The sequence below is a fragment of the Haliotis cracherodii genome, unplaced genomic scaffold, assembly GCF_022045235.1.
Source record: "Haliotis cracherodii isolate W230 unplaced genomic scaffold, xgHalCrac1.p SCAF_3, whole genome shotgun sequence".
Lineage (NCBI taxonomy): Eukaryota > Metazoa > Mollusca > Gastropoda > Lepetellida > Haliotidae > Haliotis > Haliotis cracherodii.
Window position 1 is genome coordinate 69611689 of NW_027266286.1, and position 27425 is coordinate 69639113.

The following is a 27425-nucleotide window of genomic DNA, read 5'->3' on the forward strand; positions in this document are numbered from 1 at the left end:
ACAATCCAGTGACTGACATCATGAACATCGTCCATGCATTTGGGATCGATGACATGCATCAACCAAGTCAGCGAGCCTGACCACCCGATCCCATTAGTCGCATTTTACGACAAGCATAGTCGCCTTCTACGGCAAGCATGGGTTGCTGAAGACCTATACTCATCAAGACAATAATATGACCAAATCTTTATTCTGCTGCTAAAGACAAGCTTCAACATAAATATCAGAAATGAAATATTGTTTTTCAAAAAAATATCTCAAATTAGCTGTTGTAATAGGGCAAAGCTTTTCTATGTTTTTATTTTTCAATTTAGGTGTAATGCATTTCAAGTCAAATCTCTGTTAAACCCAGATTGTACTAAAATAAACAAATATGTTTCATGAAATCGTCTGATCAAGGGGAGATTATTGAACAAAAGTTATCTCCCCTTAACACCTCTGGTCTAATATCCTGTCATTCAGTCCCCCAGCGCCAGTGACCTAGCATCTTCCCCGTCCCTCGTCTTGCTCCCCGAAGTGAAGGACGGCATATTCTACCGCAGCACAAGTTTGTCGGAGCACGGAGCCTGGAGCCAAGAGTTCATCAAGATGGGCCTGCCCTCCTTCCGACCCAGCTACTTGTTCCTGGTTCGAATCCCACTGGATGTCAGCCACGAGTGTCTTCGGTTGAGACTGGAACAGCGGCCCTTGGGAGACCCTTCCTTTCTCAGTGTCAGGCAGGTCAGTGTTTGTCGGACTCTTTGGAGCAGTCAGAAAAAAACAGAATGTATTTCAGAAAAAGAAAATGTATTTGAAAATAAAGAATCCTAATTTTGATGACAGATTTGATAGTGAATGTAGATGTCCAACTTGAGTATATGTGATGGATGATGTACGGAGGTGATACAGTGTTATGGTGTTTACTGACTGATACGTTGGTGTAGTGTTCAACAAGAAGTAATGCTATTGTTGTACTACTTCATGGCGCTAGCAGGGAGCACGGGTGGCCCAGTTGTCTAAGGCGCCGCGATACGCTGTGCAGAGTTGCGTCCCTTGGGCACGCCAGCAACCTATGATGGTGGGTTCGAATCCCAGTTCGCCCCGATTATGATTAACTTCTGAGACATCACTTCGGACTTTCCTCCCACATTATGCTGACACACCGTTATATAACTGGAATACGGTTAAAAGCTGCGTTAAACCCAACTCACTTACTCACTCACAGCAATTGTGACCCTTGAATAAATTATGTCAAATAATATACTTAATTTCTATTAACCATTAAAAATTGTCTCTTGGTATCTGTCATGTTTTAAGAAATAATTGCAGAGCGATTGCTCAGTGAGTGAGTAAATATGTACCACAGGTGAAATAAATGAGTGTGATGCTGACAAACCAATGATTATAATCCAAGCAATTCTGTGAGTCCAACCCATGATGTTGCACTGAGTGGTAGCCTGGTGTCTGTTGCAGCTGATCCGGGAGTGCAAGGAGGTGCTGAAGGGGGCGGTGCTGGTCAAGCAGTACTACCAGCACATGGTGGCCTCCGTCATGTGGGACGACAACGAGGCCGAGGAGAAGTTCGCCACGGACCTGGAGCAGTTCGATAATGACATGAAGGCAATGCTGGATGTACGTCAGTCAGTGTAATAATGGGTGGCGGAGTGTTGTGCAATTCTGAGTTGTAATTGAGATCTACCTTATGTTTCTGTTATAATGTTCCCAATGATGGTAACTACACTGTCATTCACTCAATCAGTTCTCATTGTCCATATGGCTCCTTTTGCAGTGTTCCCGCTGGCTTTTGAAACAACATCAACCTGAAACAAATTTGTCAGTCCCAACTTTCAGCAAATAAAAAAACGAAAATTACCTGGTTTTAGTTCTTTCAACGTCATGTTCAATGCAATTACGTCATCTCTGAAGTAACTTAGATCATTCACACAAAGTTCAGTCATAAGTTTCTTTTTTTGTGTGTGTCAATATTGCCAGGCTGACTTCGTTTGAAAAATATACTTGTCTAAATATCGCCTATGTTTTGTTCAACAACAAAGATTTATAAGATACTTTATTTGCCAGTCCACAGGGACTGGCAGTCACGTGAATTACCGGTCCAGCCTAATTTTACCAGTAAAAAAGTGGTAATTACTGGTAAACGGGAACACTGTCATTTCAAGACCAATTCTTCAGAGCCTCTGTTATGATGGAAAATATTTTATTTGAAGAAAACAAACAATAAAAAAGATATTATTCTTACACATGATGCATGTATTGAGTTATGTAGTTTTCCTGTGTGCCACAGGTCAAAATAGGTATGTTTAGGTGTGCCCTTTGAAACTAGAAATTAGAAAACTAATAAATATCATTTCACCAAGGCAGTTGTAATGTTTAAAGTTTGCCTTCTTTCTTTTTACTGAGATTGATGAACCCCTTTTCATTTCTAATTATCCAAATCTATTTTAAGAATCATTCTGTACATTAATCATGTCCATACATACATCATGTTCCATTTTCCATTTTCCATATTCCATATTCCATGAATAAACATTGTCCCAAGGCATTGTTAAAATAATATTATGTTTTCTAAGTACACCGTTCAGGCACTGGAAGTTTTAGCCATGATTTTATGATTTTCACCATGCCATCAGCAATAAGATATAAAGCATTTCGAACCCTGTGATGTAAGGTGAAAGGGACAAAAGAGAAAACATCAGACTTGCATTTTTTTACCTCCATTTAAATGTGTTTTGGTTCCAACTACTTTCTTATTCCTTTGTGGAAAAAAGGTGAACACACTTATGTAGTAATCACAACTTCTCTATATTAATGTGAACGTTTTGTGTTATGTTCTGCAGTATTAATAAAGCAACTGGCAGAACTTTGTAGAAGGTTAAGGAAACTGATGAACATGGTACACAGGCTTTGAAGGTTTATGATTTTGAGATGATTTCACTTGTATTTGATTGTGGATTCTGTGTTGGGCAGGACTACTTCAAGTATCTGCAGAGTTGGATCAGCGCGCTACAGTCTCTGCCCGAAGCATCCCGGAGCCTGAAGAACGCCCTCGAGGAGGAGTGGATGTTCACCAAGTACATTTGTCCCCACGTCATTGGAGGGGAGGCGGAGGCTGGCAAGAAGTTCAGGTACAGCGTTAGAAATTGGCACTAGTCCTGTAGTCCTTGCCAGGCTGCCCAATAGTTTTGTTTGTTTGTTTGTTGTTTAATGCCATACTCAGCTGTATGTCGGCAGTCTGTAAAAAATTGAGTCTGGACCAGACAATCCAGTGATTGACATCATGAGCATCGTTCTTTGCACTTGGGATACGATGACATGCATCTACCAAGTCAGCGAGCCTGACGACCCGATCCCGTTAGTCGCCTCTTACATCAAGCAAAGTTGCCTGTTATGGCCTGTTGCTAAAGACCTTTTCTAATCCGGATCTTCATGGGTCGCCCATTAGTTAAGGTATTATGAGGACTAATAGAAATTTTTGAGGGTTTTTCCATATGGAGTAGTGTTAGTTTCTTCGACTGAGGTAGAGATGTCACTGCCTCAGGAAGGTATACATTTATTATACCCCCGACAAAATGTCGGGGGTATATAGTTATACCAAGGTTCCGTCCGTCCGAAAACTTTGTCCGCGCGATTTCTCTTCAACTATTCAGGGGATTCATCTCAAACTTAGTAATATAATCTGTGTCATATGGAGGGGTGCAGTCCAAAGAAAAAAATTGTTTTTATTAATTTTCCATTTTTTTATGAATTTTTCAAACCCTAGGCTAACCCTATCCTAGCTATTTAATTTGTAACTACTGACACACTAGGCGGGTCGGGGGTATTAGTGAGCCATGCTCACTTTTGCACTTGTTAACATTATCATGGTTAAGATGGACAGTGAGAAAGAAGTTCTATTTTAATCATTTAATGGATCGGCCTAGTTCATACTGAGCCTAAAGTTGATTAATTGCAAGTGTACATGGGTAATTTTTATCTATACACATACACAATAAGTAAGTTGTTGTTATGGCCAGGCTTTTTTTATTTTTAGGATTACAGATTTTTCAGCCCAAAGTCCAGGGTTAGAGCAGGGAAAAAAAGCAGCGAAAAAAAACCAGATGCATTTTTTTTTAATGCAGAATGCCTCTGGCATATTCTGTGCTCAAAAGACCGCCATTTGTGACGATAAAGACCCTTGTAACAATAAAAATTCTACCACTTACAACACAGACAATTGTCAAGGGATCGTTTATGTGTCTCTTTACTAGTTAACAACGGTAAATTCATATGTTTTTTATTAAAAGGTGATGGTAACAAATAAAATAACTGACTACGCGGCTATCGGCGGGAAAAAAAATGGAATTCCGATTTTTAAAAAAATTTTTTTTCAAAAATTAGAGTCTGCGGGTCCGTAATCCGAAAAATACAAAAGGCCTGGCCTAAACCATATATGGACTTATTGTGACACTTTTGAGTCGATATATCGATTCAAGATGTACCGTGTGTAGTCAATGATACCCAGAGTTCAGATGACTTCACTCACTCAAGTATAACATTAGTAACATAGACTAGACTACAGTGTCTGTATGAATAGTTTGTAGGATGTCACGTGGACTGTAGAATTGTATGGTGGTAGAGTGATGAGGAACAATAATCGAGGCCTCCGTACAGCACTCTCTTGTGTCTAGTTAGTTCTTTTGGACAAAAAGTTAAAATAATGAAATAGATGAAATAGATGAAATAGATGGTGTAAAAGGAGTCTTTTTCATGTTTTTGAAACACATAAAATAATATACTGGTTTAGATTAGGTTTTGGCGTATTCAAAAGACACTTTATTAATGGTTTGATTTAATGTGTTATGTCCTGTTTCTTATTTAGAAACCTAGAGTAATAACCTTCTTGCATCTGTTCTTCCTCTGTCCTGTATTGTGCCCGTGGGGATTCCGGGTTAGCATTGATCCGCGGCAGCCAAAGCTGGTGAGAGGCGTGGCCTGGCTTTGTGACTTGGCTGAAGCACGTCCTTGTACCCCGATGGTAGGATCGTTGTAACGTCAGTCACTGGATTGTCATCTGGTGAAAGAACAAACACACATACATTCCTGTATTGAATTGTCTTGACTATTGAATTGTCTTGACTATTGATTCGTCTTGACTATTGATTTGTTTTGACTATTGAATTGTCTTGACTATTGATTTGTCTTGACTATTGATTTGTTTTGACTATTGATTTGTTTTGACTATTGATTTGTCTTGAATATTGAATTGTCTTGAATATTGATTTGTTTTGACTATTGATTTGTTTTGACTATTGATTTGTCTTGAATATTGAATTGTCTTGAATATTGATTTGTTTTGAATATTGATTTGATTTGACTATTGGTTTCACTTGCAGCACCATGGTTCTCAGTTTGCTGCTGAATATTGCGGACTTCCTGGAGAATGGCATTGATGACTGTACATCTGACCTGTACGACCTGACGGCCTACGATAATGACCGCAGTGACCAGGAGTATTCTGATGACTCGACCACCACGTCTAACAAGGAATGGGTTTCCGACTACAGGTAGTTGGTCTCTACAGACTCAAAGATACAGCTTTGATAAGAATCTACTAACAACTTGTGTGAAAAAATGTTTTTCATTTGTAGGTCTCATCATCCTCTGCATTCTCTGTCTCAAGGATTTAAACATTTTAATGATTTTCATGAAACTTTGCCCTCACATCAATCAAGCATTGAAATATTTCCCTTTACAGTACAGAGCTCATAAAAGTAAATACATTAGGCTAAAAAAAAACTAGTTAAGAAACAGCCAATGTGCTTATCTTGCGTTATACATGTAATAGGGGACAATATGCTGATCACGATTGAGAAGTGATACAAACTCTACTTTTGTTTTCTTTGATTCAGACACACCATTCAGCACACATGTAGGAACTTTAAGATACTGTTTCATGAGGCACGGGAAAGAGCTTCAAAGGCCCTGGGCTTTGCTAAAATGTTGAGAAAGGTAAGCAATCAACGTCACCTCTGATGAGGCCACCTGAGTTTTGCAAGCTGTAAATTTGAAGGGAGGTTTCTGCTGCTTCCTTTTGTTTGACTGAACTGAATGTCAGGAGGCAGTTTTACTCTCTCCAGTTCATTAGTTTGTGCTCACTCATGGAATGTAATTCAACAAACTTAGACTTCCTCCTTTACTGAAGCTGACATAAATGTTAAACAATGATGCTTAACAGTGCTTTAGCTTCCCTACCTTAGACAGACAGACAGTACTGGAACAGAGAGACAGTCGAAACAGACTATAGCCCGTGTCTATGTATCTACAGTATTGCCCAGACTCCATCACCGTTGCGTGATGCATGGCTTTCCTTAAACAGTCTTCATTGGACCCTCCTTTAAGACTCGGACGAGCGGCAACCCTGGTCTGGGGGTCCTATATTCTTCCACAACCCAATCTCTAAGTTCTGGATCCCATGGAAGCCAAGAGTTACTTCGTGTCACCAACTCACTCTCATGAATGGCCTCTTTTTGACAGACTGCAAGTTCCGTCAGATCGGTTTGAAGCCATCCAATCTGGGGTCCAGCGAGCACAATACAACCCTTCGACCTATGCCAGTGACAGACTCTCCTTGGGCTCTTACCTTCACGGTCGCCTTCAACTGCGTCCCCTTCAGATGTTTCTCCTTCCGTTTCTGCGCTTAGATGTGAAGGGCTACCACCTTCACTCTCCCAGTAGAGGTATGCCTGTTTCTGGCTAGCCCCATCCAACGTCTTGAGTGGTACCTCTGTAACAAGCGCTGAGGCCACCCAGCATCTCCGAGGATGAGGCGCACATCCTCTCCCAGACCATGCGGTCTTTGGATGACGACTGATGACCTGGTATATCAACAACCTGGATTTGGAAGCATTCATCAGGGCCATTCGTCATTTCGAGCGATCCTCCGCAACAGCTGTCTACTGATTGCCTCTACGAACTACACGGTGATGGATTACATCCACAATCGGGACGCCATGGTCTGCGTCTCTGTTGGAACAGACATTTTGCCTGTTTCTCCTGATGGATGGTCTCCCTCTTTAGATCTGGACCCGTCACACACCAGGATGTCGCAACGTGTCAGCAGACTCCCGGTCCCGACTAGACAGGGTCCATCTCTGGTTCTTGTGTGGCTGTCTGGGCTCTCCAAACGCTGATCTCATCGCAACAGTGAGCCACCACCAATTGCCGATGTACGTCTCTCAAGTCCCGGACCCAGTTGCTTGGGAGATAGACAATCGTACACTGTACTGGGTCGGCCTAAGCACATACAAGTTCGCCTTCTACCCCACTCACTCAGCTGTCGCCTGCTGACAAAGTAGTACCACACCTTGTTTCAGATCCTCTTTAAACATTCTGGGTTGCTGGGTACTGTTCCGTTGGTACCTGGTTAAATAATACCGTATTCCCCCTCTCTCTAGCCGGATGCAGAACACCATTCTGTTCTGAGAGTGCTTGACCTGAGTCATATCCCCTGGCCTAACGTGGTTGGAGCTGCTACCTTGCTGCCGTCAGTTGAATAAATCACTGTGTAGCGTCAGGTAAAGTAAAACATGAGCATTTCCAGTACTGTCTGTTTGTATGAGGCAGGGAAAATAAGGCACTACGTAGCTTCAGGTGAGTATTAAACATTGCATTTATCCCGAACTGCTCACTTTATGAATTTTTGTCTTGGTATGTTAAATTTCTTAAAATTTATATGCTACCGGAAACCATGGAAACTGAAATTGATGAATTGGTAGGAAGATAATGCTTCTTTAAAAAGTTGTTTATTTCTTGCGTTGAGCTCTGTATAGAATTTGTATATATATTTGTACATTGATTTTAGTCTCTAATTTATTTAATTGGTGATAAGATAATTTAGGCATAAATAAACCTTCCATTATGTTTGAGTTTTTTTAGGTTAATTATGTACATGGAGAATATGCCATGTATATATTAGGTGTCACCTGTGCCATGGTCGTAGTTATTTTATCTTCATTTCATATAAGGACCTTGAGATTGCATCAGATTTCAACATCTCCGTGACAACCAGAGAAATCCTGGATAAGCTGGAAGAAAAGAATCATGTCCGGGTAGGTACTGGTAGTAGACACGTCCCACTGATGTAGGGAGAGTAGACACGTCCAACTGATGTAGGGAGAGTAGACACGTCCCACTGATGTAGGGAGAGTAGACACGTCCCACTGATGTAGGGAGAGTAGACACGTCCTACTGATGTAGGGAGAGTAGACATGTCCCACTGATGCAGGGAGAGTAGACATGTCCCACTGATGTAGGGAGAGTAGACACGTCCTACTGATGCAGGGAGAGTAGACATGTCCCACTGATGTAGGGAGAGTAGACACGACCCACTGATGTAGGGAGAGTAGACACGACCCACTGATGTAGGGAGAGTAGACACGTCCCACTGATGTAGGGAGAGTAGACACATCCAACTGATGTAGGGAGAGTAGACATGTCCCACTGATGTAGGGAGAGTAGACACGTCCCACTGATGTAGGGAGAGTAGACACGTCCTACTGATGTAGGGAGAGTAGACATGTCCCACTGATGTAGGGAGAGTAGACACGTCCCACTGATGTAGGGAGAGTAGACACGTCCTACTGATGTAGGGAGAGTAGACATGTCCCACTGATGCAGGGAGAGTAGACATGTCCCACTGATGTAGGGAGAGTAGACACGTCCTACTGATGCAGGGAGAGTAGACATGTCCCACTGATGTAGGGAGAGTAGACATGTCCCACTACTGTAGGGAGAGTAGACATGTCCCACTGATGCAGGGAGAGTAGACATGTCCAACTGATGTAGGGAGAGTAGACATGTCCCACTGATGCAGGGAGAGTAGACACGTCCCACTGATGTACCGTATATGACCGCGGATAAGCCGACCCCGTAGATTAGCCGAGGTGTTAACGTGACCATTGAAATACGAAAGAAAATTATATGACCCGCAGATAAGCTGAACCAGGAATTAAAAGGCAAAAAACACTGCGATGTCGGACTGCAAGACATGTGCCGGTATTCGCAGATATTAAAAAATATAAGATGAAAAACGTTGTAATTATATTGAAAAAGTCATTATTATTTCTAATAAAGATTTAACAAACCAGTCATCCACTTTCATAATGTGGGAAGCTGTTTCTAGTGGGTTTTTTAAATCTCATAATGATCGTTATATGTTGCCATCAACAACGAAGCGCCATTTTGTGAATCGGTGTATATAGAATTATGTACCCGTGAGAAAATATATCAGCTAGTTTGAATTCAGCATCGTAAGCATGGCGTTTTCGTTTCAAACTCATGATGAGTTACTTACTTACTTACTTTGGAGATTTAACGTGCGCTTTCCGACTGATGCGTATTTCGCACACGGGCGAGGGTACTTACTTACTTACTTTGGAGATTTAACGTGCGCTTTCCGACTGATGCGTATTTCGCACACGGGCCCGGCCAGGCCATTTAATGTGTTTCCGAAAGGGGCGAGGGTGGTCTGTGCAACCCAAGAGGGGGCTTTAGGGGTTGCTTATATAGAATTTGGGAATTTTGAGATTTGGAATAGATGCCGATGGGGTTGGGGAGGAGAACTAAGGGAGCTGGGTATGGTGGATGATTGTTTGTTTTTGTGATTTTGATTTGGTAGGTTATTATGGTTTTAGATGCGTTTTATTAGTTCCGTTTTTATTAAGAATACGCCTAAGGCCTTGAAGTTTTCTAGTTTATTTTGTGGGTTTAGTATTGCTTCTAGAGTGAGAGCCTTGTTTAGATTGAGGGTGGTTTGTAATGCGGTTCGATGTGTTAGGTAGTGTGTGCAGTGGATGAGTGCGTGTTCTGGGGTTTCTGGTTGTTTGCAGTGTGGGCAGTTACCTGTAGTGTGTTTTTTAAATTTTTTTAGGTGGTTATTTAGGTTGGTGTGTCCTGTTTGGAGTTTAGTGATTACTCTGTCGATTTTTTTGGATGGATGGAGAATTTTTGGTTTGGTTAGTGGTTTGCTGAGCACTCTTTTGATTTGGCTATTTGAGTTTAGATATAGGTTATGCCATTTTTTTGTGATTTTTTGTTTGTTTACACTTTTAATTTCTGATTTTGAGATGGGTAAGTTTAAGCTTATTTCTGGGATTTTGAGGGATAGTTTAGCTGCTTTATCGGCGTTTTCATTACCGTATATTCCTACGTGGGCGGGTATCCACAAGAAGGTTATTTGTTTGCCTGCTTTTGTTAGGTCGTTGGAGCTTTTAAGTATTTGATTTATTAATTTAGGTCGGTTTTTGGTATTTTTGTTTTGGAGGGCTTGTAGTCCACTTAGGGAGTCAGTAAGTATTAGGATTTTTTGGTTGTTTTTGGATTCTTGATTGTGGAGGGCTGAGGCCATGCCCATTCATGATGAGAATGTCAGTCAGTAAAAATATGCCAACTTTTGTAATCCCCTTTACACCACTATTGTATGTAAATCCAATTGAATTAAATAAACTATCATACTATGAACACATTGAATGACCATCACTTACTCACAGGCTTCTCCAGTTTATTAAACTAATCTCTCGAAAACAAAGGAATTAAGCCCCTACTCCCAACACGATCGCTAAGCACCCACAACTTGAAAATGTTTGTGTAAACAACATGACAATACCAATCGGCCCATTATTATCAATGCTCATTTCCTTGTGTACCGTGTTGCTTTTTAAACAACAGGAAGTAATCACAGTGGTCACCGTTTTATGACGTCACAGGAAACAGCTGATCACATGTTTTTGCAAATGGCCTACGGAATAATTCGCCGATACAGTTGTTTATTTCCCTCTTTCAATAAAGGTAGACACTTGTTCACTATCAATTTATGAACTTTGCAAAACGTACATAATAGCTATTGGCAATTTCATCTGGGGATTATATATTATAGCTGTGAATTACATATATTGTTACATGTAAAGATCGCGGAGTTTACGAAGAACGATAAACTTTGAACATTCAATTGAAAACTTATCGGAAGTAGTAACATGCATGACATTTTTTTAATAATGACAACAATGGTGAATAATAATAACTTTATTGATAATTTATAACAATAATGGCTCTAGTCGTGGCAACTTCCAAACTTTCGGGAAGTTGTAATCTATCGGACTGTCATTCAGGCAATGTTTCTGACAGATCACGATCTGAAAAATACTATCATGATAGTGTATCCCGTGGATAAGCCGACCCCTTTCTACAGAATCTTTTTTCTGGTCCTCAAGATTCGGCTTATACACGGTCATATACAGTAGGGAGAGTAGACATGTCCCACTGATGTAGGGTAGACACCTACAGGTGATAGCCCCTCTGAACTGACACAGTATAGACCTCATCAGTGATGTTCTGCTTGTGTCCCTACAGGTGTTAGCCCCTCTGAGCCGACACAGTATAGACCTCATCAGTGATATTCTGCTTGTGTCCCTACAGGTGATAGCCCCGCTGAGCTGACACAGTATAGACCTCATTAGTGATGTTCTGCTTGTATCCCTACAGGTGATAGCCCCTCTGAGCTGACACAGTATAGACCTCATTAGTGATGTTCTGCTTGTATCCCTACAGGTGATAGCCCCTCTGAACTGACACAGTATAGACCTCATTAGTGATGTTCTGCTTGTATCCCTACAGGCGATAGCCCCTCTGAACTGACACAGTATAGACCTCATTAGTGATGTTGTGCTTGTATCCCTACAGGTGTTAGCCCCTCTGAGCTGACACAGTATAGACCTCATCAGTGATGTTGTGCTTGTGTCCCTACAGGTGATAGCCCCGCTGAGCTGACACAGTATAGACCTCATTAGTGATGTTCTGCTTGTATCCCTACAGGTGATAGCCCCTCTGAACTGACACAGTATAGACCTCATGAGTGATGTTCTGCTTGTATCCCTACAGGTGATAGCCCCTCTGAACTGACACAGTATAGACCTCATTAGTGATGTTCTGCTTGTATCCCTACAGGCGATAGCCCCTCTGAACTGACACAGTATAGACCTCATTAGTGATGTTGTGCTTGTATCCCTACAGGTGATAGCCCCTCTGAACTGACACAGTATAGACCTCATTAGTGATGTTCTGCTTGTATCCCTACAGGTGTTAGCCCCTCTGAGCTGACACAGTATAGACCTCATTAGTGATGTTCTGCTTGTATCCCTACAGGTGTTAGCCCCTCTGAGCTGACACAGTATAGACCTCATTAGTGATGTTCTGCTTGTATCCCTACCGCTGATAGCCCCTCTGAGCCGACACAGTATAGACCTCATTAGTGATGTTCTGCTTGTATCCCTACAGGTGATAGCCCCTCTGAACTGACACAGTATAGACCTCATTAGTGATGTTCTGCTTGTATCCCTACAGGTGATAGCCCCTCTGAGCCGACACAGTATAGACCTCATTAGTGATGTTCTGCTTGTATCCCTACAGGTGATAGCCCCTCTGAACTGACACAGTATAGACCTCATCAGTGATGTTGTGCTTGTATCCCTACAGGTGATAGCCCCTCTGAGCTCGGGGTACATGATGTTCATCCCCCACGAGATCATGTGCAACACCCGCCTCATCCTGCAGCTGCTCAACGTCACCTGTGGTCGGGAGGAGAGTACGGCCAAGAAGTGGACAGATGAGGATGGCCAGTGTCTCGTCAACGAGGGCTACCTCCTCATGCTGCGGTGTGAGGGCGGCATTGACCATGTGTCACAATGTCCACTGTGGGAGGGGGAGAAAGTCCACATGGAGCTCACTGCTGAGACTGCTATTGCTCTGTCTCATATTGAGGTTAGTCAACTGGAAATAATAGCTTGACTGGAATGTCAATAATAGACAGACTGAAAATAATAGTTTTTACATGCTTTACACTGACAGACTCTTCTGAACTTCTACAAAGACTGTTGCACAGCTCATGAGGAATACAAATTTACACCAAAAAGGTTGCAAATTTTATTTATCAGTTTCTGAGAATAATCAACAAACTTCAAGGAATCTGTTTCAAGGGAATGATCTGACTTGCAGTTATTCTATGTGCTACCCATTGCCATTTTAAGCAAGTAAATAAAGAAAGTGTATAAAGATTTGGAGGACATGCAAAGCTTCAGTATGTTGATAATGCTGTGTTGTCTGTAGGGAATGTCATGAACAATGGATGATCATGTTGTGCTCAGCAGCTGTCTCATGAGACACTGCTTCATCAGGGTCAAGCAGCTTTAAGAGCATCTTCCTGAGGCAAAGTCTATAAAAGTGACTACAAAAGTCCAGTTGCCACCCTTGCTGAACTAGGCTGGAATTTCCAGACTCGATTGTAGTGCCAACAGTGTCTATTACGAGTTACGTCCCTTCTATATCCCTCCTCTTGACCAATCAGACTCCATCTCTCATATCATTTGCAATTGCTTCGAACAAAATAGCCTTACCTCGTGAAGTGCATCGAATCACTTGAGCACCTTTACATAATATCTGTCGACTTCCAGTTGGCATACACATGCTTTGCAAATCCTTCAGCCGACAGAAATTTGCACTTTGAAATCCATGTTGTCTACGAACCAGATGTCTTGTTCATCATGTTCATTACGAGAGTTTGATTGGATTATTCACAGACTTGTTAGTCCAACGAAAATGTAACTGTGGAATTCCATCCTAGTTCTGCAAGGGTGGAAAATGGAATTTTTAGTTGGTTTACGTCTTTACGTCGGGAAGATGTTTTAACAGTCACTAAAATTTACATGTGCAGATGATCTTCCAACCCTTCTTTGCAATAGACATGTGGCATCATGACACATATTACACTCTGTGTTGTTAGGCTTCTAGTGAGAGTTGGCTGATGTTTCAGGTGGAGTCTCTGTTGCTGGTGGTGATCCACTCATCACAGCTGTCCAGTCAGCGCAAGGAGTTCAACTACAAGATGGGAGACACCATCAGCCTGGTCAATGAACAGACATCCTGCCATCAGTCTATAGCAGAGTCCCTGGCTTCCCTCAAGGTAAGAAGAGTACAGCAATAGTAAAAATAATAATTATTACCCCGGTCAATGGATAAGTGTACACACGGTTTTCATTCTCAGCTCCCTGGAGAGTATACACAAGCCTGGCTGTGAGGCTCTATAGGCCCATTGGAATACAGATATATTCTTGAAGTTGGTTTCTTTGTTTGTTGTTTAACGCCGCACTCAGCTATATTCCAGTTATATTCCAGCTATATGACGAGTCTGTAAATAATAGAGTCTGGACCAGACAATCCGGTGATTGACATCATGAGCATCGATCCACGCAATTGGGATATGATGACATGCATCACTCAAGTCAGCGTGCCTGACCATCCGATCCCGTTATTCGCCTCTTACTACAAGCTTAGTCGCCTTTTATGGCAAGCATGGGTTGCTGAAGACCTATTTTACCCTGGATCTTCACAGGTCTTATTCTTGAAGTAATCATTTTAGAATACAAGGGTCCTGCATGTCCGGAGACTGAGGGTGGTGGGGTAGCCGAGTGGTTAAAGTGTTTGCTCATTACGCCGAAGACTAGGGTTTGATTCCCCACATAGAAACAATGTGTGAAGCCATGTCTGGTGTCCCCCACCGGGATATTGCTGGAATATTGCTAAACGCAGCATAAAGCCATACTCACTCACTCACTCCAGAGGCTTGAATGTTGTGAGAAGGACATCAGTTTGATGCCCCAGTTGGAATATTTTGAGTCCCTGTTTGTTGCAGAACACAGCCATCGAGATGAGGGAGAATGTGGCGACAGCCATTAGCCAGGTGGATGAGAAACTCAACTTTGATGACATTGCTAAGCTGGAGGACAGTGAGAAGAATCACATACTTAAACTGTACAGAGAGACTATGCTGCAGTGCTATAACTTTGGGTTTGAGGTGAGTTTGCAGGACTAGTGACAGTTCAAATGTTTTGTTTGTTTTGTGTGTGTTTTTTTTGTTGTTTACACCCAGCAGTATTCCAGATGTATGACGTCTGTCTGTAATTAATCAAGTCTGGACCAGACAATCCAGTGATTGATATGATGAGTATCAATCTGCACAATTTGGGTATGATGACATGCATCAACCAAGCCTGATTCTGACCTACCGATCCCATTAGTCACCTATTGCTTGAAGCATGGGTTGTTGAAGACCATTTCTAACCCAGATCTTCACAGGGAGATATAAGCAAACTATAACAGTCAATATTATATCATGAATAGTCATGACTTGGTTCTTAATTACAAAATGTAAAATTGTGTTAATGTCAGACAAGACTAAAGTTTAGGGGCCTCTGGAGTTGTTCACTTGAGTTTTCTTGAGTTTGATACGTTGCCCTCATTTCAACATGGGCATGGAACAGTGTGTTATTTTTTGCATGAATAAGTTTGTTGATAAATACAGATTATGGATTTCTATTTTTTAAGGATATTTGATGCGGTACAGACATTTGATTATTGATTAGGCCTAGGTCCATGGTTTAGCCACCTTTGTTTGTGATAATCCTCTGTATACCTTGGATAAGAGGACCCATGTTTTGTGTGTGCAGTACTACAAGGAGGTGTCCCGTCTTGTGTCTGGGGACCAGAGGCAGAGACTAGGCCGAGGACTCGTCAAGTTTGCCAAATCTTGGATGAAGTTTGTGTCGGAAAAGTGTGAAAGGGGGAGGGGAATGAGACCCAGGTGACGTATTGCCAGCATATTCTATCAGTAGAACATCAAGGGCAGTCAGAGATAGGTCCTTGTTAGATACAGTGCTATCATTTTCTATCAGTTGAACATCAAGGGCTGTCAGAGAAAGGTCCTCGTTAGATACAGTGCTAACATTTTCTATCAGTTGAACATCAAGGGCAGTCAGAGATAGGTCATACGGTGATACAGGTCCTTGGGTGATATAGTACCAGCATATTCTATCAGTAGAACTTCTATGGGCGGTCAGAGATAGGTCCTAAGTGATGCACTTTAACGTAGCTAACGAACTGGAGATTGGGTTGTCACATTGACTACAAAAATGGCTGATGCTGTCTTACGTAATGTAGACCCACCCGCATTGTTTGTGTAGCACGTTGTTTCTTAAACAAATGTTGACAAACAGTAGCATTTGTTGGTAATACATGTTAATCTCAGATCCATTTTTATTTTTTCAATGTGTAGTATTGTTCCAATATATGGTAGAGTTTACTACATAAAGGTACAAGCAGTTAGAATTTAGAAATTCCTGTCTACATTTTCTATGGTAATAGATACAGTGAATAAGGAAAGACAGAGGCTTTGTGTAATTAGCCACACATATAGGTGTTGAGTAAGAGGAAGTTCATATCATTGCAATTTAAGGTGTGATACTGAAATTATGTTTCAATCAGTTGGGAAAATGCAACGTAGCTGTCTTTTCCAGGTGGGCAAATCAAGGCCTAGATTTCCTCACAGTAGCCTGTGAGCCGAAGGTCCTAGCTTGTTTATCTGAAGATGAGTTTCAGGTATGTCTGTGTGTGAGGCTGAAAAAAGAAAAAAATTCTTGGGCACTTTAAATCCTGCGTATCTGCCATTTTTATTGCTGCAGTGTACAGTCCATTCATTCATTTTATTTCCAATACATATAGGCCACAGGCCTTTGTGTACAAAAGTTGAGTACAGACAGGTTTTAAGATTTCAGTTTCGCATTTCTTACTTCATTTGCATAATATAGATATTTTGCTAGATTTGTAATAATATATGTATCTGGTGATGACAGAAGCACATTAAATTTATGAATGTTAGGATGACAATAGAAATTTGCTTTGAGATATAGTTGCCGTAACTTGACATACGATGGACAAATAAGGAAGTTGTACTCGGTTTCAACAGTCTAATTTACAAAGTTTGCATTTTCTTAAATTTCTTGGGATTTTATGATGACGTCCATTCTCAATTTCCAAAGCATGACAACTCAGTTCAGTGTACAGTTGTATGAAGCAGATTCTCCTGACCATAATGAAAACACAAATGACATTAAGTTGAATCCAGTACAATAGGTGTTTGTTAGATATTGCCGGCGGATCAAATATAAAGTGTTCCTCCCTCCTCAGTTTTGTTTTGAACAAATAAAAAACAAGTTTCATTTTCTTCCACCAATATGCATGAGATTTTTTTAAAGATTTGCAGCATAAGGTTCTATGTATCTGTTCTGGGAAGCTCCAGCTGGTTATAGTAATTTCAATAGCGCAGAGAAAGTTGTTGAAGGAACTTTTGATACACATGACTACAATACTTGGGGTTATGTTGTCCTATGTATATCAATGTTTGACTTTACATGTTGCCTGAACAGGTTTGAAGGTATAGTTAGTATTCTTAGTGGGCGGTCTGGTGGCCTAGTGGTGAAAGCGGTCGCTTGTCACTCTGAAGACCTGGGTTTGATTCACAATATGTGTACAATGTGTGAAGATCATTTGTGGTGTACCCCGCCGTGATATTGCTGGAATATTGCTTAAAGCGGCGTACATACACACTATGTCATTCACTCACTAGTATTCTTAGTTGCTAAAATGTATGAGCAGAGTTACATCCCTTAGGTGTTTCAGGATCTGTCTGTTATCTGTTTGAATCCCATTTTCTCCCATATTATGATGCTCTGTCAACACCTTATCTGCGCTCATCTCTTTTAAACAAAATGGAAAACATCCACAACCTTTATCACTGCAGGCTCTCTCCCACAGGATGAGAGTGAGTGAGTGAGTGAGTGAGTGAGTTTAACGCCGCTTTTAACAGTATTCCAGTTATATCACGGCGTGTCAGCTTGATGTGGGAGGAAAGCCCGAAGTGATGCAGGTCTCAGACGTTTACCACTTTAGTGAAACCCACGAGCATGGGTATGGTGCTGACAAACCTAGAAACATAATCGGGGCGAACCGGGATTCGAACCCACAATCCTAGGTTTCATGCGTGCCCAAGGGACACAACTCTGAATAGCGAATCGCGGCGCCTTAGACGACGGGGCCAGCCGTGGCCCCCACAGGATGGGAAGCCATGACAAGACTAAAATACTGTTCAAAGCGGTGTTAAAATCAAACTCACCCAACCGCTCACTCAATCAGCAACCTAGCAATGCATCCACCCAAACCCACCCACTCACCCACCCAAACCAAGAACATACATTGGATATATGGTAATAATTGTCCAAATCTTATTTCAGGAGCTAAAGAAAAACATCAACGACTGTATCACCCATGTTATAGGATCAGCAGACAAGGGTGGACATTGGCCTCATGGTAAGCTGCACCTAAACTTGTATCTAACAGGAAGGAGTCTGATGTATTGAGACTTTTCCACACAGAGGTCCTTGTGGTCAACCAAGTACCTCTGCCACAGGCCAACGAGATGGGATGATTATCACATTTTACAAAGTCCTTTCCACAAATTGCACACCTTTTTTATTTGTTTCATGTTATAGACTTACTGCAGGCCTGGGTGTTCTGATTTCAGAATAAAATGTGGGTTTTTCAAAATAGCTTGTGGCACTGTCGAATGCTAAGTCATCACTGAGGCGGAGTGTGAGATTTGCTGTGGATATGGTCCTTGTTGGGATCGTTACACAGGCTACACGCCGGGTACCAAGACTTGTCCTATGTGTCAAGTTAGAAGAGGAATTAGTGCTTCTTTTGAGTTTTTGATTAGGTCAGACTAATCTGTGAAGCCAGACAATGAAATATATTTATTTATTTCCCTTCGAGTTAATAAACATTGTATGTGCACTATCAAATATCACTTCATGCGCACCAGTTTATTGTTTAGGTCATCCGGCTGCAGATGGGTTTGTTCACGTCTTTCAAAGCTGGTTGTAATGTAATGACGGAATGACGTCACACAAGCAATGACGTCATAGCTGAAGACTCTTGCTATCATTGACAGTTGTGGTTATCTAAGACGGTGGTCCTGATCAATGCATTTTTCTAACGGGGAGCTCAGAAGAATTTAGAAATAAGGGGTGATGAAGAAATTATGACACTCGCATGTGTGTCACACTGATTTTATAAAACCTGTGTAAGAATTCACGCATTACCCTCTATCTTGCTTTGAAAATCCAAGAATTCTGACACTTGATTAAAAAGATCAGTATGACACAGGCTCATGTAATAATCTCTAAATATGTATAACATGTATGAACATTCTCTGCAGGTAAGTCAGTTGCAGAGGGCAACTTCCGTCACCCGATGCAGAGATTTCCATCGTGTCCGGAGCCGTCCCTGAGTCAGAAGATGGTGCGCTCCAACTCCAGTAGATCCACCTTCAGTGAGGGGATCCCACATGTCTCATCTGGCCTGTCCACGCCCTCCACGCCCAGTCCCAGCATCTTGGATGCGTGTAAGTATACAAGCATGTCAGATATCCTCCTTGTGTAGAGGAATTGATGAAGTCACCATTCTCTGTTACATATCGCATCGGCCATCAGCTCACTCTAACAAATCTATTTGTTTGTTGTTCAACTCTGCACTCAACAATATTCTAGCTATGTTGTGTGTGATGGCAGCCTGTAAATACTAAAGCCTTTGTGACAACCTCTTCACCTCAGAAGCTATCGTTTATGGTGTTTTCAAATTTTCATAAGATCCTACCTTGCATCATATTTTGAACTATTCAAATGTGATATTACACACGCACAGAAATATGATATTTGTGATTGATTGTATATCAAAAAATTATCATACTGAAACTCTGTAAACATCATCTCACCAAAAACCACTGGACCACAGAAATTGAAATTATTACTAAATTTGTGCAAGATTTGTTTTTCATATGGCCTGCACAGCAGTCATATACTCACTTTAGCTTTAGTACATGCTGCAGCCTGCCAGTGTTAATCTCTGTTATTTATGCTGCAGCCTGCCAGTGTTAATCTCTGTTATTTATGCTGCAGCCTCCCAGTGTTAATCTCTGTTATTTATGCTGCAGCCTCCCAGTGTAAGTCTGTTATTTATGCTGCAGCCTCCCAGTGTAAGTCTGTTATTTATGCTGCAGCCTGCCAGTGTAACTCTGTTATTTATGCTGCAGCCTCCCAGTGTAAGTCTGTTATTTATGCTGCAGCCTGCCAGTGTAAGTCTGTTATTTATGCTGCAGCCTGCCAGTGTAAGTCTGTTATTTATGCTGCAGCCTCCCAGTGTAAGTCTGTTATTTATGCTGCAGCCTGCCAGTGTAACTCTGTTATTTATGCTGCAGCCTGCCAGTGTAAGTCTGTTATTTATGCTGCAGCCTCCCAGTGTAAGTCTGTTATTTATGCTGCAGCCTGCCAGTGTAAGTCTGTTATTTATGCTGCAGCCTGCCAGTGTTAATCTCTGTTATTTATGCTGCAGCCTGCCAGTGTAACTCTGTTATTTATGCTGCAGCCTCCCAGTGTAACTGTTATTTATGCTGCAGCCTGCCAGTGTTAATCTCTGTTATTTATGCTGCAGCCTGCCAGTGTAAGTCTGTTATTTATGCTGCAGCCTGCCAGTGTAAGTCTGTTATTTATGCTGCAGCCTCCCAGTGTAAGTCTGTTATTTATGCTGCAGCCTGCCAGTGTAACTCTGTTATTTATGCTGCAGCCTGCCAGTGTAACTCTGTTATTTATGCTGCAGCCTCCCAGTGTAAGTCTGTTATTTATGCTGCAGCCTGCCAGTGTAAGTCTGTTATTTATGCTGCAGCCTGCCAGTGTAAGTCTGTTATTTATGCTGCAGCCTCCCAGTGTAAGTCTGTTATTTATGCTGCAGCCTCGCAGTGTAAGTCTGTTATTTATGCTGCAGCCTGCCAGTGTAACTCTGTTATTTATGCTGCAGCCTGCCAGTGTAACTCTGTTATTTATGCTGCAGCCTCCCAGTGTAAGTCTGTTATTTATGCTGCAGCCTGCCAGTGTAAGTCTGTTATTTATGCTGCAGCCTCCCAGTGTAAGTCTGTTATTTATGCTGCAGCCTGCCAGTGTAACTCTGTTATTTATGCTGCAGCCTCCCAGTGTAACTCTGTTATTTATGCTGCAGCCTCCCAGTGTAACTCTGTTATTTATGCTGCAGCCTGCCAGTGTTAATCTCTGTTATTTATGCTGCAGCCTGCCAGTGTAACTCTGTTATTTATGCTGCAGCCTCCCAGGTAAATCTGTTATTTATGCTGCAGCCTCCCAGTGTAACTCTGTTATTTATGCTGCAGCCTGCCAGTGTAAGTCTGTTATTTATGCTGCAGCCTGCCAGTGTTAATCTCTGTTATTTATGCTGCAGCCTGCCAGTGTAACTCTGTTATTTATGCTGCAGCCTCCCAGGTAAATCTGTTATTTATGCTGCAGCCTCCCAGTGTAACTCTGTTATTTATGCTGCAGCCTCCCAGTGTGAGTCTCTGACCAACTTGTCCAGGAAGGAACGCATCAAGCTGGGGTGTCGTCGTCTGGAGGAGGAGCGCAACCAGAAGATGCGGGACAAGAGGGTGATCGGTCGGACCACGTCACGCCAGAGTGAGATTGACTACCACATCAACGTCAGGAGAGTCAACTTCAGATGGCAGAGAGGAAACAAGATAGGTGAGCTACATTAGGAATTTGACGTAGGATTGGAAAATGGATTTGTTCTTAGGTTTGGACATTACATCTTGCAGCAACTGGATCGTTGTTGAGAACTTGTAAATTTAAGGTCAGACATGGTACAGTGGAGTATTACCGACAGTGATTTGAAATGGTTTTTGTTCTATGGTGGGCAGAGAATATTCCTAGTTGCTTCTCCCTGTAACCCGTGAAGATCCGGGTTAAAGTAGATCTTCAGCAACCCTACTTGTCGTAAAAGGCAACTATGCTTGTCGTAGAGTTTTTCCAGTTTTACCAACTTTTGCAGTTTGTAGACAGTAATAAGCAGTGTCTTAAGTGGAAGAAGAACTGCTAACAGTTTCAGGAGCATAGCCATTCGTGATGTCATTTAATTGTGACATCATGGTAACCAATGACGTCTGCAATGATCTGCAAAACATTGTGATGCAATTTCATTGCGGCGATATCTACTATGTAGATATCGCTTGATCTCACCCAAGCGATATCTCCTGTGGGAGCCAGTTTTGGATGATACCCGTGAAGATTCCGGGGTAGAATAGGTCTCAGCAACCCATACTTGCCCTAAAAGGCAACTAAGCTTGTCATAAGAGGCAAATAACGGGATCTGGTGGTCAGGCTTGCTGACTTGGTTGATACATGTCATCGATCCCAATTGCGAGGATCAATGCTCATGATGTCAATCACTGGATTGTCTGGTCCAGACTCGATTATTTTACAGACTGCCATCATATAACTGTAATATTGCTGAGTGTGGCGTTAAACAACAAACAAACAAACAAAAAACTTTTGGATGATACAATAAGATATCCCTACAGGAAAATGTTACTCATAAAGATGACACTTTCCAAAAAAAGATGAGATTCTTTGAATTCTTATAGTAATATTATTATAGAATTTTTGCAAATTACAATTACCAATTGTTTGCTTGATCAGGTGCATTGGGTGAAGATAAGTCCTGTAGTTGAGGATGGTTATTTGCCTGATGAGACACATGACACTGGGTGTTGTAGGTGAGGGTCAGTTCGGCAAGGTGTACACAGCTGTCAACATGGAGACAGGGGAGCTGATGGCACTGAAGGAGGTGAGATAGGAGATAACTATATGTAGTCATGGATGATGATGGAGGAATGTGAATACAAGACTGTAGCTTGATGATGAAATCACAGCTGAAGTCAGATTGATCTTTAGATCTGATTTTTTTTTAGCTCTTTTCAAATGTATATTTCAGTATATTTGGCCAGAATAATGAATTCGAATTCACCTATAAGACATTGCTTGTTTACATACATATATATTCTCCTGTGAAGATCCGGGGTAGAATAAGCTCTTCAGCAACCCATGCTTGCCGTAAAAGGTGACGATGTTTGTCGTAAGAGACGACTAATGTGATCGGGTGGTCAGGCTCATTGACTTGGTTGATGCATGTCATCGATCCCAATTGCATGGATCAATGCTCATGATGTCAATCACTGGATTGTCTGGTTCAGACTCAATTAATTTACAGGCCTCGGTCATATAGCTGGAATAATGCTGAGTGCGGCGTAAAACAACCAACCAACCAACCAACCAGCATATTTTGAGACAGTCAGAGCTTCAGAAGGCATAAAAAGAACTAAGTGAAACAGGTCACACATGGGAATTGTTCTAACCATATGGAATGAGAATGCTGGTGTACTCATGCTACAGCTGAGATTTATTGTTTCTTTGGAGCTAAAAGAGTTTGTGATTCCAGATGAAGATGCAGCCGAATGACCAGCAGGGTTTTAAGGAAATTGCGGACGAAATCAAGAATTTTGAGGGCAATCAGCATAAACACCTGGTCAAATACTATGGGGTGGAGGTGCACAAGGTATGTTGTACATGGTCACTATGGGGTTCTACAGATAGATGCATCCACAATAGGTCCCCAGAACCCTTTGCTTCCTGTAAGAGCTGACTAGAACGTACTTGTGCCTCCTGTAAGAGCTGACTAGAACGTGCTTGTGCTTCCTGTAAGAGCTGACTAGAACGTACTTGTGCTTCCTGTAAGAGCTGACTAGAACGTACTTGTGCTTCCTGTAAGAGCTGACTAGAACGTACTTGTGCTTCCTGTAAGATCTGACTAGAACGTACTTGTGCTTCATGTAAGAGCTGACTAGAACGTACTTGTTCTTCCTGTAAGAGCTGACTAGAATGTACTTGTGCTTCCTGTAAGAGCTGACTAGAACGTACTTGTTCTTCCTGTAAGAGCTGACTAGAACGTACTTGTGCTTCCTGTTAGAGTTGACTAGCAAACACTCTTGCTTCCTGTAAGTACTGACTCGAAAACACCCACACTTCCTGTTAGAGCTGACTAAAAAACACCAACGCTTCCTGTAAGAGCTGACAAGCAAACACGTATGCTTCCTGTAAGAGCTGACAAGCAAACACCCATGCTTCCTGTAGGAGCTGACAAGCAAACACTCTTGCTTCCTGTAAGAGCTGACAGGCAAACACCCATGCTTCCTGTAAGAGCTGACAGGCAAACACCCATGCTTCCTGTAAGAGTTGACAGGCAAACACTCTTGCTTCCTGTAAGAGCTGACAGGCAAACACTCTTGCTTCCTGTAAGAGCTGACAGGCAAACACCCATGCTTCCTGTAAGAGCTGACAGGCAAACACCCATGCTTCCTGTAAGAGCTGACAGGCAAACACTCTTGCTTCCTGTAAGAGCTGACAGGCAAACACCCATGCTTCCTGTAGGAGCTGACAAGCAAACACTCTTGCTTCCTGTAAGAGCTGACAGGCAAACACCCATGCTTCCTGTAAGAGCTGACAGGCAAACACCCATGCTTCCTGTAGGAGCTGACAAGCAAACACTCTTGCTTCCTGTAAGAGCTGACAAGCAAACACTCTTGCTTCCTGTAAGAGCTGACAGGCAAACACCCATGCTTCCTGTAAGAGCTGACAGGCAAACACCCATGCTTCCTGTAGGAGCTGACAAGCAAACACTCTTGCTTCCTGTAAGAGCTGACAGGCAAACACTCTTGCTTCCTGTAAGAGCTGACAGGCAAACACCCATGCTTCCTGTAAGAGTTGACAGGCAAACACTCTTGCTTCCTGTAAGAGCTGACAGGCAAACACTCTTGCTTCCTGTAGGAGCTGACTAGAAGACACTCACTGTGTGAGCATATGTTTGTGTGTTTCAGGATGAGATGCTGATCTTCATGGAGTACTGCGACTGCGGCACTGTGGAGGAGGCAGCGAAAATCGGCCTCCCGGAACACATCATCAGGAAATACACCAAGCAGATCCTTATCGCTGTGAATCATCTCCATGAAAACAGCATTGTGCACCGAGACATCAAAGGTAACTCCTTGCTGGGGCGGAAGCAGGCTGCAGCATACGATGCTGTATTGTATACTGTGTTTTGTCAGTTGTATACTCCCTAGGGAGTTGAGAACGAAAACTGACCGATTTTTCAGGGTAATAATGTAGCATGATTTAGGGTACAGATTTGGCGCATTATGAATATGCACTTTATGTGTCTACACGTTTCTTGCAACATATTTCTTGTACTTCCACTTTCAGGGGCAAATATCTTCTTAACGTCCAATGGAACTGTGAAGGTTGGTGACTTTGGGTGCTCGGTGAAGCTGAAGAACCACACCACCATGTTGGGTGAAATAAACAGTCTGGCGGGGACAATGGGTGAGTGATAATGCTACCCACCACCATGCGCTAACATGACATTTGTGGTACAAGGCCTAGCACTATAGCTGTCACAAGTCTATGTTAAAGTATGGGAGTCCAGAACATCTTAATGCTACGGCTGTCACAAGTCTTTGTTAAAGTATGGGAGTCCAGAACATCTTAATGCTACGGCTGTCTCTAGTCTATGTTAAAGTATGGGAGTCAAGAACATCTTAATGCTACGGCTGTCACTAGTCTATGTTAAAGTATGGAAGTCAAGATCATCTTACTTACGGCTGTCACTAGTCTATGTTAAAGTATGGCAGTTATGATCACCTTAATGCTATGGCTGTCACAATTCTATGCTAAAGTATGGGAGTTACAAACATCTTAACGCTATGGCTGTCACAAGTCTGTGTTAAAGTATGGCAGTTATGATCACCTTAATAGTATGGCTGTCACAATTCTATGTTAAAGTATGGGAGTTATGAACATCTTAACGCTACGGCTGTCACAAGTCTATAGTCTTAAGTATTGGAATTACATTTATGGGATTAAACAAGGACTGGTCAGCTTTGAGTCAGTATACTGTGTCTGAATAGGATATCCGTGTTAAAACTAGGCATGACATCTTAATGAACTAGCACTATCAAAACAGCATTAGTCCGGACTAAAACAAGCAACCACACACGTACACAGATCAGTACATAAGTGCAATAATCTTGGATCAGTTTCCCCTCCCCAGCATATATCTAGGGTTGTAGTGTAGATGGATGTTTCAGCCTACATGGCCCCGGAAGTGATCACCCAGAATGACAAGGAAGGCAGCGGCCGTGCGGCTGATATATGGAGTCTGGGTTGTGTTGTCATCGAGATGGCTACCGGGAAGGTGAGAGCTTCTTACACAACGGCATGTTGCTTTGTTTTCTGAACATGAAAATTTAAGTTTGGATATTTCGTTTGTTTGTTTGTTGTTTAACACCACACTCAGCAATATTCCAGCTATATTACGGCGTCTGTAAATAATTGAGTCCAGACCAGACAATCCAGTGATTGACATCATGCACATCGATCCACACGATTGGGATACGATGACATGCATCAACCAAGTCAGCGCGCCTGACCAACCGATCCTGTTAGTCGCCTCTTGCAACAAGCATGGGTTGCTGAAGACCAATTCTAACCTTGAATCTTCATGAGACTGGATACTTCGTACACAAATGAGTTGAAGTCTATTGTTCTGTCAAACAGTGCTGAAACTTATATGCCATCTGTGCTAAATAGTGTGAGACACTGGCCCCAAACTTTAAACTATAACCTAAATACCGCACCAATAGATATTGTACAAGCTCTTGCTTTGGAGCAGAGTGAGATTTTACCTGTTGATGTCGGACTGACTGTCAAAGAATGGTTGATTTGAACGATTTACATTTCCTTAGATCTATATACATGTCTGCATATCCTGACATAACATCCATCCTGCTCAAGTAGAATTTGAAGTGCGTTCTCTCTGATGACTTCTTATTTCCTGTACTGAAAACTATGTGTGATGTGTGTGTTGCTAGCGCCCCTGGCACGACGCTGAGAACAACTACCAGATCATGTTCAAGGTGGGGATGGGTGGGACTCCGTCTGTCCCTGAGAACCTAAGTGCTGAGGGAAAGGATTTCCTATTGTGTTGCTTCCAGCATGACCCTCAAGCCAGGTGGACAGCTAGCAGGCTACAGGACCACCCCTTCTCCAAGGTAGGTCTTTGCTCTAGAAGTGTACATTCCATTCTTTTAGCAACATTCTGACTGATCACATGTCCTGTCAGGATTCTAGTTAGAAATTAATTGTATTTTCACTTGTACCCACAAATGATCTGCTACAGAGTTGCCTTCTAAGTAATGGTAAAGTGATAGTCGACAGGGAAGTAAGTAGATAGCAAGTGATTACATCAAGCAATTTATATCCCCCACCACGAACTAGAAGGGGGATATAGGAATGGGTCCTGTCCATCCGTCCGTTCCTACGTCACTTTTCGTTCTCTCAAAACCATGAGAGATAACCAAACTTGGCACATAGATAGGTCTAGTGGTGAAGTGGTGTTTTTCATAGTTTGGGATTTAAAAAAAATTGTTTTTAGATATTCCATTGCAATGATTTTGACATACACTGAAAATGGCGGTAAAAGGGGGATATTAGTATTTCATGCGTGTACTTTTTACGCCCTGGCTGCTGTTTCCTGATTAGCATATCAGGATGGATGGGGCTTGT

General features: G+C 42.1%; 1 protein-coding gene across 1 annotated transcript in view; it reads left to right on the top strand.

The window, feature by feature from the left end:
• Positions 1–27425, top strand: part of LOC139473721 (mitogen-activated protein kinase kinase kinase 4-like) — a 49234-nt gene that overhangs the window by 14254 nt on the left and 7555 nt on the right. The window contains exons 5-24 of the mRNA XM_071256440.1: positions 463–720; positions 1453–1611; positions 2965–3122; positions 5370–5540; positions 5886–5985; positions 8001–8084; positions 12505–12789; positions 13838–13987; positions 14717–14878; positions 15531–15664; positions 16377–16458; positions 18150–18225; positions 19133–19318; positions 21297–21494; positions 22526–22596; positions 23248–23364; positions 24683–24842; positions 25065–25184; positions 25949–26055; positions 26732–26911. Coding sequence (XP_071112541.1) covers positions 463–720; positions 1453–1611; positions 2965–3122; positions 5370–5540; positions 5886–5985; positions 8001–8084; positions 12505–12789; positions 13838–13987; positions 14717–14878; positions 15531–15664; positions 16377–16458; positions 18150–18225; positions 19133–19318; positions 21297–21494; positions 22526–22596; positions 23248–23364; positions 24683–24842; positions 25065–25184; positions 25949–26055; positions 26732–26911 — 2958 coding nt within the window. The remainder of the gene's footprint in view (positions 1–462; positions 721–1452; positions 1612–2964; positions 3123–5369; positions 5541–5885; positions 5986–8000; positions 8085–12504; positions 12790–13837; positions 13988–14716; positions 14879–15530; positions 15665–16376; positions 16459–18149; positions 18226–19132; positions 19319–21296; positions 21495–22525; positions 22597–23247; positions 23365–24682; positions 24843–25064; positions 25185–25948; positions 26056–26731; positions 26912–27425) is intronic.